The sequence below is a fragment of the Falco biarmicus genome, chromosome W (assembly GCF_023638135.1).
Source record: "Falco biarmicus isolate bFalBia1 chromosome W, bFalBia1.pri, whole genome shotgun sequence".
Lineage (NCBI taxonomy): Eukaryota > Metazoa > Chordata > Aves > Falconiformes > Falconidae > Falco > Falco biarmicus.
In genome coordinates this window covers 9,130,354-9,148,367 of record NC_079310.1, presented here as the reverse complement: position 1 = coordinate 9,148,367, position 18,014 = coordinate 9,130,354, and the positions used below count along the sequence as shown (strand labels likewise).

The 18,014-nt window shown below is 43.3% G+C and overlaps 1 protein-coding gene across 1 annotated transcript in view; it reads left to right on the top strand.

Annotated features, from left to right (window-relative positions):
* Positions 1 to 414: 414 nt before the first annotated feature.
* The window catches only part of LOC130141878 (potassium/sodium hyperpolarization-activated cyclic nucleotide-gated channel 1-like), a 194,435-nt gene continuing 176,835 nt past the window's right edge, over positions 415 to 18,014 (top strand). Inside the window, exon 1 of the mRNA XM_056323145.1 lies at positions 415 to 800. Coding sequence (XP_056179120.1) covers positions 415 to 800 — 386 coding nt within the window. The remainder of the gene's footprint in view (positions 801 to 18,014) is intronic.

Genomic DNA, 18,014 nt, shown 5'->3' with positions numbered 1-18,014 from the left:
CTGCCACCGCCATATGGAAGGAGGGAGGCCGGCCCCGCCCCGCGGGCCTCCGCACTTGCGCTCACGTGTCGAGTTGCCACCAGGCCCACGCGCGCCGCGGCCACGAGGACAGATCCCGCCCCTCCCCGCCGGCTCCTTCCCCTCCCCTCGGCCCGGGTGCTTCAGCCCCTCAAGGACTCCGGGGCGCTCGCTCAATGTCAGGCGGGCGTTGTGGCGCGGCCGCTGGCAGGGGGCGGACGAGGGGAAGCGGTGCCAGCCCTGCGCGAGAGCGCGGTTCAGAGTCAGTGGCGCTGGCCATGCCGGGCGGCGCGGTGGCGCAGAGCTGAGCCCAGCCCAGCCGCGTCGCTGAAGGGCACCGGCGGCGGCGAGGTTTCCCCGCGCTCTCCAGCGGCTGGGGCGCGCCCGCCCCGCAGCATGGAGGCTGGGAAGCGCAGCTCCTCTTCCGGCAGCCGGGACGATGGCAGCGCTAACTCCTTCCCAGCCAAGCCAGCGACCCCGGCGGCGAAAGCGCAGAGCAGCCCTGGCGGCAGAGGCAGCGTCGTCGTCGTGAAGGAGCATGACAATTCGGTGTGCTTCATAGTGGACGGTGGCGGGGGAGAGGAGCCCGTGGTGGGCTTCGAGGATGCCGAGGGTCCCCGGAGGCAGTATGGCTTCATGCAGCGGCAGTTCACCTCCATGTTGCAGCCGGGAGTCAACAAATTCTCCCTTCGCATGTTCGGCAGCCAGAAGGCAGTGGAGAAGGAGCAGGAAAGGGTTAAAACTGCGGGGTTTTGGATCATCCACCCCTACAGCGACTTCAGGTGAGAGCGGGGCTCCTACTGCCGCACGGGGCGGGGGGTGGCCCCGCCGCGGGAGGCAGGGTGGCAGTCCCTCCGCCTCGCACCTCGCCCAGCAGAAACTTCGGCAGCCTCTGGCCTGGGGGGTGGGGTGGGGCGAGAACCGGCGCTCGCTCGGCGGCCGGCCGCGCGCCCCGCGGAGGTGAGGGGCTTCCCCTCCGTCGCCACCCCCGCGGGCGGGCTCTGCCTTGCCCTTTCCTTCCCTCACTCCCCGCGGCGCCTCGTTGCTCCGCTTGGCGACTGAAACATTGCCTCCCCCGTCCCCGGCTCGTGCGGCGGGGAAGGGGTTGGAAGCCGGTGCGAGGCGGTTGCCCTGCCTTCCGCGGTCCATGCATCGCTGGTGGGCCGGCTGCGGGGCTTGGCCCGGAGCGGCGCTCTCCGGCGTGCTGCACCCGATCCGCGCCGGCCGCCTCCGTGGGGCTGCGGGCACCGCCCGGGCGGCGCGGCGCGGCGGGGAGGACGCGCGGGCAGCGGTGCTGTCCCGGGTTGGTCGCGTTGCGGGGCCCGCCGCATTCGCTGCGTCTGTCGGGCGGGGAGTGGGCGGGGGCGCCACTGGAGCGGAGGACGGCCCTGCATAAGGGTGGGAGAACTTGATGGGGTGCACGCAGCAACACTAACTTAATAATTTATTTAAAATCCTTGGGGCCGCGTTGGGCAAATGCCGGCTCCTTCCTGAGTGCCTGGTGTAAACACTTGTTCATGGTGTCGTGTGAAGGAAGCACTTTTTTGTCAGAGTTGCAGTAAAATAACTTTATCCAAGCTAATGCTATATGGGAAACTAGGTTCAGAGAGTGAGCGGTAAATGTGATGCTAAACTAGAACTTTGCTGTCACAATATGCTGAAGGCATGCAAAATTGGAATATTCACATGAAAAGCGGTGCAAATAAATTCTGGGGGAGATATATTTCCCTTTAAAATTATATTTTAAATGAACAGTTATTTAATTTTGCTATATATGCCAGCTGGCTATATGCTTTTGTAATTTTTACATTCTAAGATATCTGCTGAAGAACTGTTGGTGGTGTTAAGCATATTTGATCAATGTCTTGAATTGAACAGCCTGCATGTATACAATAAGTGAATACATCAGAAACCATTTTAAAAAAAAGGAAAATCCAGAATGTTCAATAGTTACATGGATCTTCTAAGAAAAAGTAGCTTAAATAGAACATGATTCAAGAGGGAACGAGAGGAAATGCTTGCAATGTCCGAGTTTCTGTGGGGCTATTCAGAATGGGATGTTGCACAGTGAGCTGTGCTAGCACCTTTCAGCTGAGCCTGAGAGCAGTACAACTACAAGAGCAGAGGGGCAGGGCAGCACACAGTTATGACTCAAAATCATGCTTCAAATCCCTGCTTTTTCCTGGGTCCCTGGAGGCAATAAGCTGCACTAATCTTTTTCCTAGAATAACTTTTCCTTCTTGCATGCCAGCTCAGCTGCACGAGCATGTGCATTAAGGGGAAGAGAGAGCCAAGAGTCCACCCACTCCCTTTCTGCTAGCCAGAGAGGGACATAGCAGGTCACATCCAGTGCTGCGGTAGCATGCATAGGGGATTAGGTGGGTTCTGATAGCCTTTTACTTACCCGTGTGTGTGCATGAGTAACTTTATTCACATGAGAATTCCCTTAAAATGAATGAGATTATTCTTGTGAGTACATTACCTTGTTTTGTTGTAAGCTTGGATTCTGAGTGAGGTACACAACCAAACTATGTTTTGGGCAATAGGAGGTTATGCATCATTGTCATGTAAAAGGGGGGGGGGGGGGGGGGGGGGAGATTTTCCTGACCTCTAGTGTTTGATCTGTCTATCACTGTCCCAGGAAAGCCGAGACCCTTGTGCTCGATCAGTCTGTCAGCATCCTGTTATAGGGACACTTCACTGAACAGTCCTGCTGGATTGGAGGGTAATTTGACACTGACTTGTTCAGGGAAACATGCCAACAGCATCAGGGGGACCTCTTAGTGGGTCTTCCCACTTTATTTGAATACATTACCCACTGCCAGTGACTGCTAGTGCCCACGAAGGACTAGCTAACAGTTTACAGAATAACACTCTTTATTAATATGAAATCATGACAAATTAAGGTTCATGATTGTCAGTGATAGGGACTGTCTGCAGAAACAAGCTTGAGATGATATACAACCAAACTATAATCACTAATAACAGCTAGCGTGAGTTAGTTATGTAGTGCACATAAGACAAAGTATTACCCAGTAGGCGTCCCTATGGGGGAGAAGACAGGTTCAGCCCGTCGACTGATCCCAGACGTTACGATGGAGTCTTCCCACTCTCCCCCTCCCTGTCACGGTCCACTCAGTGGACTCGTGATGGTTCGTTAACTATGATCTCGAAGTGCAAAAATCAAGGCGACCATGCCAAGGGGTTATGCTTCAATCAAACAGCACAATTTTATTGTTTGCCCGTAAAGCGGCATGCGATAGGTAGAAAGACAGAGAGTGAATAAAAGGTAAAGTAAAAAGAAAAGAGGATTATAGCTACCACCACGGGTCCAAGGCGTCCCTATGGTCCCAGGTCCAGGCAGCGTCCCGCCGGTCCTTCCGATCATTGTGATCCTTGGTGGGGAAGATCTCCAAAGTTCAGTTGCTAAGAAGGCATTTTTTTATGCCAAGCAACACACCTTGCTCCTCCTCTGGTCCATGGACTTCTGCCAGTCTCTGCCCTCTTGAGCCAGGTTATCTTGCCCCAGAGGCGGGTAGCTTCAGACCAGGAGGCGTGTTCTTGTATTGTTTTCTGGTTCGTTGTTATGACCACGGTTGTGATCCATCTTCTGGACAGCTGTTATGCGGCCTTATTCAATCCCAGGTGGCAGGGAACGGCATAGTACTCCTCGTACCGTGCAGTTCTCTTTCCCAGGGCCTTTGTGTCTTGGTGTCCATGAGGACCACATTCCATCTCCAGGTCTCCGTTGGCAATGTTGAGACAATATTGTTCTCTTTAGACCGACTCTTACACTCCCCCATTCACTTTTATGCTTTTCTTTACTCTCAGGTGGAGCTTGAGTGAGTCTAGTCATACATTCTTTTATTATTGATTGGTGTAAAATTATCTCGCTTCTCATTTAAATATATAGCCGATAAAAAATATAAAGTGCATGCTCGATGAGGGGTGGTCGTACCTTGGAGGTGGGTAACTTTGGATGGAGGTGTGCGTTAGTATTATAACAAGATTATAATGGGCAAGGATCATCTAAGGAAAGTGATTTTGCCACAGTTGTTGGCTCAGCAACAGACATCTTCTCTTATATCTCCCATTTGACTGCCGCTATGTGGCTTATCAGCTGTATGGTACCATCAACTTCCCAGTCCTGCAAGGGAGTACAGCAGAGCCTGGCCACAGTGTCTCCACTTCGCTCCACCCTTCATTGTTCCTCTAGGATAGCAGGTTGTGCTGCCTAGGGAACTATGGTGGAGTAGATTCCATGCATGCCAACCGTCCTGAAAGTGGCAACTGTGTTTTACCCTAAAAAGGTGCCTACAACACTACAACTTCTGTTAGACCCCAGTTTTCTGTAGTTACGCCCCTCTCCCCCCAAGTGATTTTCCCACACTGTTTAAGAGCCTGGTTGACAGAGTCCCTTGGGTGACAGTCCTGAAGGGCCAAGGGGGTTCAGGAAGGCTTGACATTCTTCAAGAAGGTAGTCTTAAAGGTGCAGGAGCAGGCTTTCCCCATGTGTCAAAAGACAAGCCCGTGGGGGAGAAGACCAGCCTGGCTGAACAGAGAGCTTTGGATGGAATTCAGGGTAAAAAGGAGAGTTTATCACTTTTGGAAGAAGGGGCAGGCAGCTCTGGAGGACTATGAGGATGTCACGAGATTATGCAGGGCAAAGATCAGAGAGATGGAAGCCCATCTAGAACTCAGGCTGGCCACTGCCATAAAAGATAACAAAAAATGTTTTTACAAATACATTAGAAAAAAAAGGCGTGCCAAGGATAATCTCCATCCTTTACTGGATGAGGTGGGGAACATTGCCACAAAGGATGAGGTGATATGGAGAAATAGTGTGAAATAGGGACAATGGACATCGACTGTGATTGTATATGTCTGCTCAAGGAATGTGGGTATGGTGACTGGTCATGGGTGTGGTGTCTGGCCACATAGCCACACAGCTTTGAGGAGACTAGGCCTACCCTTCTTCCTCTAACAAAGGGGCTATTTATAAAAAGGATGAGAAAAGGATGAGAGACATTCCAATGTTATCTAGAGGGAGTGCTAAGTCTCCTTGCTGGAGAAGATCAGATGGTCACAAGGACATGAATCACCTACAAACCTGCAAGACCACCACATTCCTGGCAAAGGACTGATAAGCTAATTAACATACGAAGCGAGAGTAAGTTGGGTTTAGGTAACGAATATGTATAGGCGTTAATTGAATATTCATTTGTTTTATTGTATAAATGTGAGATGGTTCCTCATTTCGGGCATGCACGCTTGTGGAGGAGCGATCCCCTGTGCATCTGAGCGCAATAAACATACCTACTTTATAACTTTCGAGTTATAGAGAGGAAAAGGCTGAGGTACTTAATGCTTTCTTTCCTCAGTCTTTAACAGTAAGACCAGTTACCCTCAGGGTACTCATCCCCCTGATCTGGAAGACAGGGATAAGGAGGAGCAGAATGAAGTCCCTACAGTCCAGGAGGAAATGGTTAGTGACCTGCTGTTCCATTTAGATGTGCACAAGTCTATGGGGCTGGATGGGATCCACCCAGGGTACTGAGGGAGCTGGCAGAGGAGCTCTCCAAGCCACTCTCCATCATTTATCAACGGTCTTAGCAAAGTGGAGCCGTCCCATAAGACTGAAGGATAGCCAATGTGACACCCATCTACAACAAGGGCAGAAAGGAGGATCCGGGGAACTACAGGCCTGTAAACCTGACCTTGGTGCTGGGGAAGGTTATGGAGCAGATCATCCTGAGCACCATCACGTGGCACGTGCAGGACAACCTGGGGATCCAGTCCTGAAGGGCCAAGGGGGTTCAGGAAGGTTCAGGTTCTACACCTTCTTCTACACCACCCCATGGCTCAAAGATTGTCACTTCTTCATCCATGGTGGTGGAAAGGTAGAGAAAATAGTAAAGTGTGGAAAAGAGCATAGTTTATACAATGTTTACAATCGGGGTTTCAGGCTTATACCAGAATACCACACCGATCTGTTTGACATCTTCATAAGATATGGTGGCTATGAATTGCATACTTGAGACAGTGCGTTGGATCAACTGTACAAAACATGGAATTAAACATGGGAGGAAAAATAACAATGCAACACCACATAACATATAGAAAAGGATGTGTTTGACCCATGGGGTACCTGGAAGCCATGAGAATGGATCAAGATCCCAACTCTCCCAGGTCTGGACAGGGACAAGGGCCAGTTTTCATATTCCTGAGGTGATATGTTTAACAACTTGACCATTAGTATCAATTTTTAAAGAACATTTAGAATCATTTAGCTTACCACAGACACCCCCTTCTTCAGCTAGCAGGTAATCAAGAACCATTTGGTGTTGGAATATCCCTGTTCACATTTGTGTGGCCTGATCTGCCAACAGATCAAGGGCACGGGCAGTCTCACTGGTGATAATTTCTAGGATGGCTTGTAATCGGATGATGCGATTTAAATCATAGATAGGTTCTCGAGCACCACTAGCCATTTTGTTAGGGTTCCAAGTGGCTGGCCTATAATGCTGTATAATTCATTCTGGTGGCCACTCATCCTTTCCCCAATTCTGAGTTCTCCCACCAGTGAGGGAGGTATCAATCGATGGTTTTTCTCTTATTAGGTCATCATATACTCTGATTCCTAATGCATTTCCTTGAATTTGGGGTAAGAGAAAAAATAAGGGCCAAATATACCCTATATAACATATTCCTGACCAATTAGGGGTAATTTGTTGTAGGCATACTGTCCACAAACCCAATAGCGGCCTTGTAAGGCCCAGGTTCCATTAGGGAAAGGACCAATCCATTTTTTGTCCTTACTTGAGGCATCGTAATATAAAGTGTCCTTGTTTCCCAGTGGTCCACCTGTAACACCTCTGGTGGAGTTATAACTGCATCTTCATGCCCCTGCATTTAGATTTCAGGAATAATTAGATACTAAGGGACTTCCTGTTTGGTTGGTACTGGACCAGAATTCTTTGAAAGAGACTCTGTTTCCATTTGGGTATCGCCAAGCCCAATGAAACTCTTGTGTTACATACATCTCTGCAGTAGTAATACCTCGCTGACAAGTAAAACCAGCTGACAAGTTAAACCCTTTATCCTTTGCCATAATACTGATACATTTGTGATTATTATATGAACATCGTATCCAACTGCCAGTGGATAACTGAACATGGGTCTGATTCCACTTGCCCTTATACCTTGAACAATTATGAGGTTTACACTCTGGCTATACAATTGTAACCGGGTGATAACATCCATTCACAGGTGCTTTGTCCCAACCATACCACTACCAATTCTCCCACTTGAGTGTTACCTTCCCCCTTCAGTGATTATTTTTTATTTGGTTTTTATTTGCAAGGCAGCAGCTCAATATTTCCATATATTACCCTCTCATTTAGCAGTGGCATCTGTAAACCAAATATTCTGAAAACAGGGGGGCAACTTGCACCACAGGGGAAATTGTACTGTTTTCAGTTTTCAAGGCAGCTTCTTCCTGAATAGCCAAGGTCTTGGCAGCACCCTCTGAAACCTCAAAAACATTGCAGTAATGTTCTATCTGAGCATACCATTTCCTCACCAAGGCTCATTGTGCCACCCTGTCAGGGGGTGGTGTCCCAGTCAATACAGGTTTTATCACCTTAAAAGGACCTCTGAGCGCTATTGGTTGTTTATGTATGGTGTATTTGGCCTCTTTCAGGGCTAAGCTGACCATAAACAAATCTTTTTCCCAGATGGAGTATTGTTTCATGGCATCCTTAAAGCTGGGAGAGTAGAACCCAATAGGTCAAGTGGGTCCTTCAGGGCCCTTTTGCCAAAATTGTATCAATAAGCCTGACTTGGAAAATCCCCATTCAATTTGGACTGGGTCAGAAGGATGGACTGGGCCAAGAGCCTGATGGTTAGCAGCCTTAAACACTAACAGCTGGATAGATGCTGTAAGCTCGGCAATGTTTGGCACAGTAGCTGTTAATAGGCCTGAGTTAACATTAAGCCTTTGATAGTCTACAGTTAGTCTCCATTTCCCATTTGGTTTATGAACAAGCCATACTGGGGAGTTAAAAGGATAGCTGGCACTATCATTCCTAATTCCTTTAACTCCTCCAATACTAGGATTATCCCTTCCCATGCCTCTAAGGGTAACAGATATGGTTTGACATTCATCAGTCGTGAGGGAGGGAGCAATGGTGCAGCGTGTAACAGCCTTATATGTATAGATGGGGTGCCAAATGTCCAATTCCTCCCCTTATCATCAACCTACACCTTACCTTTCAGAACATCAAGTCTTAAAAGATTAAGTGAAAATGGTCCCACAATCATCGTTACTGAAGTGGCTGTATCCTCCCCGGGTAATTGCAAAACAACAGCAGCCAATGTTTGCACTTGAATATTACCAAAAGCATCTGCAACAAACATATGCCGCTTAGACAAAGTTATGCTGCTTTGTGCTGCATCTTCAGTTTTAATAGCCGAAATTTGGGCTCCAATATCTACCAGGAATGTTATTGGTACCAACTTAGGTTCCACAAAACAAGTAATTAATAAATCACCTCAGTGATTTTCAGTGAGCTGCCTAATGTGAAGCCACCCTTCACTGCCCTGCTCACTACAAGGGGGCGAAGGCATTAGTTTCCCATTGGCCTAGGGGATGTGGTTGGCTTCAGTAAGGGGGCACTAGGAACAGGATTCTCATTCTTAACCAGTGGACTTTCAGGCCATCCTAACACCAGCTTCTCCAATTTGTCAGTCAGCAACCCATTCATAAGATCTTGGGGAATACCTTTCCACCACCCCATGGTCCACAGACCCTTTTGTCTGTGTCCTTTCTCTCTCCCACTTGGTGATGCTACAGGAGACATCCTTTTATTGTTAGCTGTTTGTGGGGAAAGTTTCAATTCTGTGCGCCTTAACCCTTTTGGGTCCATTTTGGTGGATGGAGTGGTGACAGCCGTATTTACATTCATAATTTATTAATTCTTGAGCAACTTCTCCCCAAGTCCACATTTTCTTTTCCTGGGGTTTGTGATTAGGGGTCACTATCCCTTCTAATGCAGTGATAGTCCTTTTACCCTGGGACATCACCTCTATTTTCCCCTGTAATTCAATACCAATTGCTTTTAAGGAGTCAGGGAAGCCCCTTATGCGAAAAGTCATTCATTCTGGGTCGACCTGTATCATTGGGGATTCCTGCTTAGGTCTAAGCTCCTGGTCATACATCATTTGCAGACATGCTGCCTTCTGTACGTTTTCTACTAGTTGGTCAACTGTCCCCATAATAGCAAGGGCATCCCCCCTTTTCCAAAGGGTTATGACCCCCAGCCCAACAGGCTGATCTTTGGGTCAGGGACCAGGGTGCACAGTAGTTGCCAGTGGTTAGGAACACTCCTGGCCCCCAATAGCCCTTGGCTTCCTTTTTGCTCAACAATATCTGATCCCCCCCAGACAACGACACTCTCCAAACATATTCCATCTCTGACTCCTTAGGAGTCCAGCTGAACTCTTTTTTCAATTTAGCCAATTCAGTAGCAGAATATGGAACTTCTTTAGTAGTAGTTCGAGGAAATTCATGGGCATCATCCTCATATTTAAATTCAGTCTTGACCAAGGGCTGCAGAGAACAGGTGGGGACATCCAGTTTGTCCAACTTTGATTTTGCTTCCTCTAATTTATTACTGGGATATTCAATATTTTTTTCAGGGAGCGAAGAACTGCCCTCACCTGTGAGGAATTGCTCTTTCAAAGCAGATTGTAAATAATTTGCTGGGTTCTTTCCTCTTTCAGTTGTCCCTTTAAGTTCTCTACTTGCCCTTGCAAGGACTGGACCAGGTCTTGTAAAGACTGGATGATTTGGGATTCTACTATGCGTTGTTGTTCTCTGGCCTACACAGCAGTGACTAGGCTAGCACCCAATACAGCACGAATAATTGTTTTTCCTTTTCCATACCGAAGCCTTGCATCCTTTTGGAAAGCACTGATTCAGTCGGTCACACTTTGCAAATTATACCAATTATTCTGTGCCCAGTCTGTGCCTGGCACAGGGGGTGAGCCTTATGTTTCCTCAAGAAGTTGTACAACACATCTTTGCCTTCAGGGGCAGTCTTTTTGTCACTCATATCTAAAAGGCAGAGTGGTTGTCTCAGGGAGGCAACTTGTTAGTTTCTACAAACTTCACCCCTTATGCCCCTGAGAGGTGAACACATAATTCAAAACGGGTGAAACATGACACTCTCACTTCCAGGTATCCTGTCCGCGATGCAGATTTAAATGTTCTGGTCCGGGAAAGCCTGAGCCAGGGAGATTCGTTGTTATATCCAGAGTGAGATGAAGACACAAACAAGGTCAAATGCCCCCAATCAAGGAAGCTTATTGGAAGAAAGTGTTCATAAGAAAATAGCAATAGGAAAGGGAAGGAAGGATAGAAAAGAAGGAAACTTAGCAAGCAGTCAGGACAGAGTTGCAAGAGATAGTCACCACCGTGGATTGAGCAGTGTCCCGTTGGTCTGTAGCTTCCTTGTCTGTCAGTGGTAGGGGTCTCCGGATTGTGCCCCTGCTTTTCAGTTGTGCAGTCTTTTATAGGGTATTCGGGGAGTCCGTTTCCCTGACAATGGCACGTACTGCACGTCTGTGCATGCTCCCCATCTCGGTACGCTGGTTCCGAGGGGCACACATGACGGCCATGTGGTCCTTTGCCACGGACTGCACATGCCTCGGCAGTTTGAGGTGGTTGGTTGTGTCTGGACATGTCCTCCAAAACAATGTGGCTGTTCCTTGACCCTGACTGATGTCTGGTTTCAGGTGGCTGTTTGCTCCTTGTCTGTTCACAACTGCTGAGTTCGGTTAAACCGCCAGGTCGCCACACACCAAGCTTGCCAGTAATGTGAACAATCTTTGAGACAATCAGTTCACAATAGGGTCTCCCACAAAGGGGACTTTGAAGATCGTTTAGTTCCAGCCCTCTGCCATGGGCAGGGACACCTTCCACTAGACCAGGTTGCTCAAAGCCCCATCCAGCCTGACCTTGAACACTTCCAGGGGTGGGGCATCCACAACTCTGGGCAACCTGTTCCAGTGTCTCACCACCCTCATAGTAAAGAATTTCTTCCTTGTATCTAATCTACCCTCTTTCAATTTAAAACCATTACCCCCTGTCCTATCGCTACAGGCCCTACTAAAAAGTCCATCCCCATCTTTTCTTATAATTCTGTCCTAATTTTTCCTGTAGGAAGGTTTAGAGATCATAGCATATGCTTTATTTTTTTTAGTAGGAGTAAACAACACTGCATCCTTTTCGGGATGGTCATCTGTATATTCTTAAATTGACTGTATGTTCTGGGGGGTTTATTATGTTTTTATTTTATTAGAATGGAGGTGTTTGTTTTTTGAATAAAGTTCATAGTCTTTCATTAGTCTTGGGATGATGTGGCCTGATCTAGACCCAGTATTTTAGCCAGTAGGACTGTTTCAGTGAGAAATATGAGATGTGTTGTTTCTCCTGTAATAATTGGTGTAATGGTAATACTTTTGTTGGGTGGCAGTGTTTATAGAAATGTATAAAGAAGTTGTACTATATATTCTATTCAACTTCCTATGTGGGAATAAGGTAAAAAAGCTGAATATTTTATGATATCCAAATGGGAAGATTTAGGATAAATTTGTAAATTTAGCTATTATTAAGGTGTTTGTAGCACATATGAAAATGAACATCACAGTAAATTTTAGATATAGGCACACTTAGGAGAATATTGGATGAACCATGTAATACATGGAAAAATTCTGGTACAGGTTCCTGTAGATTCTCTCTCTCTCTCTCTTTTTTTTTTTTTTTTTTAGTTCTGGATGCTTGTATGCATTTGCTAGGATACTTTGATGCCTTTCTTACATTTACTGACATCATTCTCATGATTTTTATAAAACTTAGTATGTTTCTTTACACACTGAGCAATATTTTGCTGTGGTGTTTGAGGGGGGCAGGCAGTGTCCCTGCACCCTCCCACCCCCCTTTTTTTGTATTAACACAGTGTGGAAGCTGTGTCTATATACTCAGTGCTCTGTGAATCAGTTACTCGCATCCTTGTGGGGCTTGGTCTCTAGTTTTATGGTTCTTCCTCCTGCTTGTGTTTCAGGGAAGAATTTGCTCTTCATCAGACAGATACACCCTTGGAGAATTAAGTTCAATAAGTATATAATTTTTCCACAAGGGGACCATTTTGTTCCTGGTTGTCTCTTCCCAGTCTTCTGAGGTTAATGTCTAATTTGGAAGGTGCTATGTAAACTGAGCACCTAATGCACATCAAACCCAGCAAAAGACCTCTTTTTATCTCTTTGTAGCAGTGATTACTGCATCTCTAAACTTGTGTAATTGCATGACTCACAAAAGTGAATTTATCATCAGTGTTTTGGTTAGAGTTTATTGAAGTCTTGCATGCTTTCTGTGAGATAGCAAGCGCCTCTGATCATCCCTGCTTGTGTGCAGAATGAGTTAGTGGGAGAGCATCACTGAGACAGCCCCGTGGCCTTGCAGCCACCAGATAAGAGCAACATGAAGCCAACAGGAGATGCAAACAACTGCACATGGTTATGCTGGTGCCATACGTGTTTCACTCATTTCATAGCAGTGTTGCGGTAAACCTCGGCTTTGGGTGACTTTTGTACATTACAGCCTTCTGATATTAGTGGAAATGTGTCTGATTTTTAAGACAATTAATTACTCAGTGTCATTGGCCCATCAGGAGTTTCATTAATGCTCAGAGGGCTTGATTGCACGTGCCTGGACTGTTGGGTCTAGACCTGTGGCATCTCCCTCCCTCCCTATCTATGAGTATACAGAGAAACTCATGCTGTCATGGAAATCTTGTTTTTATTACTACATCAGCTAAGGTATCTGTAGTAAGCATTCTAAAAAGAAATTAGTTACTACCTCCAGAATCACAAGGGAGAGGCATCTTTTGACGTGTATGAGAAAGACTGAGTGGAAATAATATGTGTGTGAGTAAATGTAGCCTTCACACTCTGATGGTTCCATTCTTAATTTGATGTTTGGGAATAGCCTTTGACTGAAAGTGAGGACAGAAATTTTAATTGGCTTCAAGATAAAGTAAAGTAAGACTGTGATGTGAAGTTATCTGGCAAAGTAGTGGATAAGGAGGTACAATGCAGGCAATGCTGAAGGTCTTTTTCCTACATAGGTGAATGTAAAGTATGAACTGATTTGCAACAATAGCAATAAGCTATTGCCATCTTATATTGAGAGAATCTCTCTGGGTAACTTCTCATCTATTCAAGGAGCACAAAGCCTTATTTTTATGATAACAGAACAGTAAAAGCAGAGTTAATTCTAAAACTTGAACAGAAAATTTCAGAGCATAGTGATTAGTAAAAGTATGCCAGATGTTTTTAACATGTGGCATTCCAATTTCAAAACCTTTTTGTATAAACATTTGAAGTAAACCTATGTTGTTCATCATATAAACCTTTATAAATCATATAAAGCTCTACTGATGCTACCTTGTAAGTAAATTTGTCAGGTTTTAATGGGTTTTAATCAGGGTGAAAGACAATAATATTTGCATATGTACATCTAGGTACTTCTGGAAGAATATTTTTATGTCTGTTGCTATTAAAAATATTATATTATTTTGTGCAGTTTTATGCAACCCATCCATGTTGTCATATACATGTGCAACTTAATTTTTCAGTTATGTGCCAAAGTGTTAGTCATAATTGCAACATATTAGTGTGCCTCATGTTTCTTATTATACTTCTCTCAATTTTGAACTTACATTTGCCTTATGCATCGACTTTCTTTTTAATTTGTATATATCTTTTGGACCTGCCTTTGACCACCGGCAGTCACCTTAATGTGGTAGACTGTGTATGTTATATGTGTGGCTCACATAGATATTTCTAAAATTTGTGCATGTATTGATTTAAAACCTATTCTTCCTTGGGATCAGTCTTCGCTCTATGTGTTATACCTATCATTTATATTTTAAGAATCTTAGGGTAAGCACTTTGTCCCTCTTTTTTGTCACGTCTGTAAAATCTCAGTTGAGGCTAATGAGATTTATATTTTTTGTGAGCTGTTACATACTTCGGTTTATACAGAGCAGTAGAGTTTGAAAGTAAAGTTATATGTGATGAAGACAAAATGTGTTGTGTCATACTTAAGTGTAATTGATATAGAATTATGTATATAAATCATGTTGGTTTATATTAAATAGATCAGTTACAATTTGTTGTGGGTTTTAATAGATACATTATGTCACTGGTAGCGTAGGGGTATGAAATATCTGTAGTTTTGTATTCTAAAGGTAGTCATCTCAGCTTTGTTGCTCAGGATTTGTCATGAGGTTCTCTTACAGTATTAAGACTTTTGAATTATTTGATAATAAACTGATAATCAGGATTTATAATTATACTGTATACATTCCTTGCACAAACCAATTTTATATGTATGTATTTATGGTTTTATGACTGAAGCACAGTTTTAGCTAGGGCTATATTTAATGTGTTGTTTTCAAATACTATTGCAGTGATTATTATTTTTATTTCTATTAAAGAAAAACTTCATACAGTTAAATTATTCCTATTACATGAGCATTTACTCTTTGTACATGAATAAACATAGAGAACCATTTAGTATTAAAAAGATTATTAGTAGTGCTTGGCTTTTTATTTGATAAATTCCAACAATTTTTGCACTTGTCCTGGTTTTGGCTGGGATAGAGTTAATTTTCTTCTTAGTAGCTAGTACAGTGCTGTGTTTTGGCTATGATGTGAGAACAATGTTGCTAGGACACTGATGTTTTTAGTTGTTGCTGGGTAATGTTTATACTAAGTCAAGGACTTTTCAGTTCCTTGGGCCCTGCCAGCAAGAGGGCTGGAGGGGCACAGGAAATTGGGAGGGGACAGAGCCAGGACAGGTGACCCAAGCTAGCCAAAGAGGTATTCCATACCATATGACGTCATGCTGAGTATATAAACTGGGGGGGTTGGCTGGGGCCTGTGGATCCTTGCTTGAGGACTGGCTGGACATCAGTCAGCGGGTGGTGAGCAGTTGTACTGTGCATCACTTGTTTTTCTTTCTCCCTTTCCCGTTGGATTTTATCCTTTCCCCCACCTTTCCATTATAACTGTTATTATTATTGTCATTATTGTTGTTATCATTATTATTTAATTTTTATTCTGTTTAAATTATTAAATTGTTCTTATCTCAACCCTTGAGTTTTACATTCCTTTCCAATTCTCCTCTCCTCCCCTCTAGGTGGGAGGGAGTGAGCAAGCAGCTGCATGGTGCTTGGTTGCCGGCTGGGGTTAAAGCACGACAGAACTTTACTTCTGTAAATGTCCCAAAGGATAAAATGACAAAATTGTAGCATTAATCTAAACAATACATTTATAATGTCAAAATTTCTTTCTGACAGTATATTATATATTAAGCTTTATAATAGTTCCTCAGGTAAAATGGAACTACCATAATGGTAGGCTGAAGAGAAACATGATAACGGTTCTCAAATGCACAAATGGATGTTACAAAGAGGAAAGAAATTACATAGAAATAATGGGGTGAAACTGCAGCAAGAAAATTAGACATTTAGGAAGCAGGACAAAAAATAATCAACAAAATATTCTATTGGAAATGTTTTGATGTGGAGTATGTCCAGAAATGCATTAGATTATCATCTTCAGTTCCTATTATTTTTGATATCGAATAATGTCTCATCATTGGCTGTCACTGATTCATTTGTTATGAAATCTAGTTGACTAAAGCTAGCTAATGGCATTTCTTTTTGTTTCAGTTATAAGCATGTATTAGTGAAAATGGTTGTGTAGAAATGTACGTTGTGCGTTTGGGCTTATGAGGGTCATGTGTTCTTGTCCTCTTTGAAATTGTCTTCAAAAACCACAAAAGAAAGCCAGCTGAGTCCACCTGAGGTTGGTGCAACAGCCACTTACCTTCCATTCCTTTTGGGGATGTGGGAAGGTTTATGCCTTTATTTGTGCAACAAAAGCAATTCATTTTATTGATAAGGCATCCTTCTGTCTCAGGATAATGCAGAATACTAATCTGTAGTTTGAACTCACATATATGTTGAACATTTCCCAATTTTTATTATGTCCATTCTAGTCCTGGAATAACAGTCCATTCACTGCACTTTCTTTCAAACTTTGGACATGTGATATACTTGAACATAGAGTAATGTTTACAGCAAAGAAAGAGCTCAGTAAGCGCAACTCAAATAATTCCTCAGTTCTTTGAGGTACTTTTAATTTAACTTGGGATGTTTTGAAGATCACCTGCAGCACCTATGAAGAAGTACACAAGTACATTTTTTCCACAGGATGCTTAATTCTAGAATATTCAGCTTCCTCACAATCTAAATAAAAGCAAATATATTCACCATGATTTTGGGATTTGTTTAAAAAACCGAAAACAACAAACCAAACTAAAATATTACAGAATTCCTATGGGTAATCAAAAAGATGATGTTTTGAGGGTGTTATATGCGAGTTTTTAAACTTTGACCCAGGATGCTCAATATCATGAGACTTCCTCTTCAGTTTTCTGATTTTTTTGTTTTGATGTAGTGAGAAAACAGTGCTTGATTAATATTATCTCTATATATACACATATCAAAATTTAGATCTCATAAGATCAGCATCATGCTTGGGGTCATGGGGGAAAAAGTACTGATTCTCTTATTCTTGTTGGTTATTTTAGCAAGACTACACATTTTTGAATGTGTACCGACACTGTTAGCTCATCAAAATAAGCAATGCACATAATCATGTTAGTAAAAGTTTTTTCTTTATATTAGGTTTCTTGGACTCAAGTGTATGGAGGGAACTGTGAATTAGAATACTATGTAAAAACATGGAATATTAAAGGTCTGGGTTTAGGATTTGGTTTGAGGGTTTTGGTGACTACAGAGCTGAATAAAAAAATGCATAATGTTTGATAAGTTGCTTAGGCTTTTTTATGATTATATAATCCAAGTTAAAATTTGAGTGCCTGTTTCTGGTTGTTCAGTCTGGGTTAGGTTTTTCATAGTACTCAGAAACAGAGACTTGTGAAATCAGGTCACTTAAAAAGTATGAATCTTTACCTCTGCATTTCTGTCTACCTATCTAAGATTGGTGACACTGTAATATTTAATTAAACTTTGTCAGTTTCTTTGAGAGGCTTGGTTTGAAGGCTCAGTTTGAATTATGAAAGTTAATAGAGAAATTTACTTAATTTGGTTATAAATAAGCAGTATCCATTCTCACCTCTGATTTCATTCAACAGCATGCCTGAGAGCCATTTTCTATGTCAACATCCAATTTTTGAGAGAGAAAAAACACTTAGCCTACTTTGCAATGTTTAATTTTTAACCTGACAGTACAGTTCTTGTTAATTGCTTGAAAGTCCTTTAGATGTCTATTCCCTGATTCTTTCCCAGAGGCATGATTTAATTTTAAAAATCATAGTGTATTCAGCTCTAATTATTGGAGGGCTGGTTCTAGACACATAGTAAGGTATGTTAATGACTAAAAATTGTATCATGTGGAGTCAATGTCAGTACTACCTCAAGGACAGTGTCATTTAACCTCCATAAAATCTCTGCTGATGTCGTTTAATCTGATCATAGTCAGATTTAGGCAATCTGCATTATATTTTGAAATAATCTTATTGTCTTGGTTTGCAATGCAACCAGAACAAGTCTGGAGTAAACTTATGTTCTGAAAATATTCATTTGATTACAAAAGAAAAGCAGTCTGTTTCCATTATATATTAAAAAAATACCAACCTACAACCCCAAACCCATTCTTATTTATGCCACTGAAATTCCCACAACTGGAGTTGCAGCATGTAGCTAAGAATATAATTTTGTTCTTAGTTTATTAACTTCTGTGCTGTTTATGTGGATGTTTTATCTAATGAAGCATGTTATTTAACAAATAATTTGATACGCTATTGGAATTTAGCACACTGCTGACATTAATACATTTTC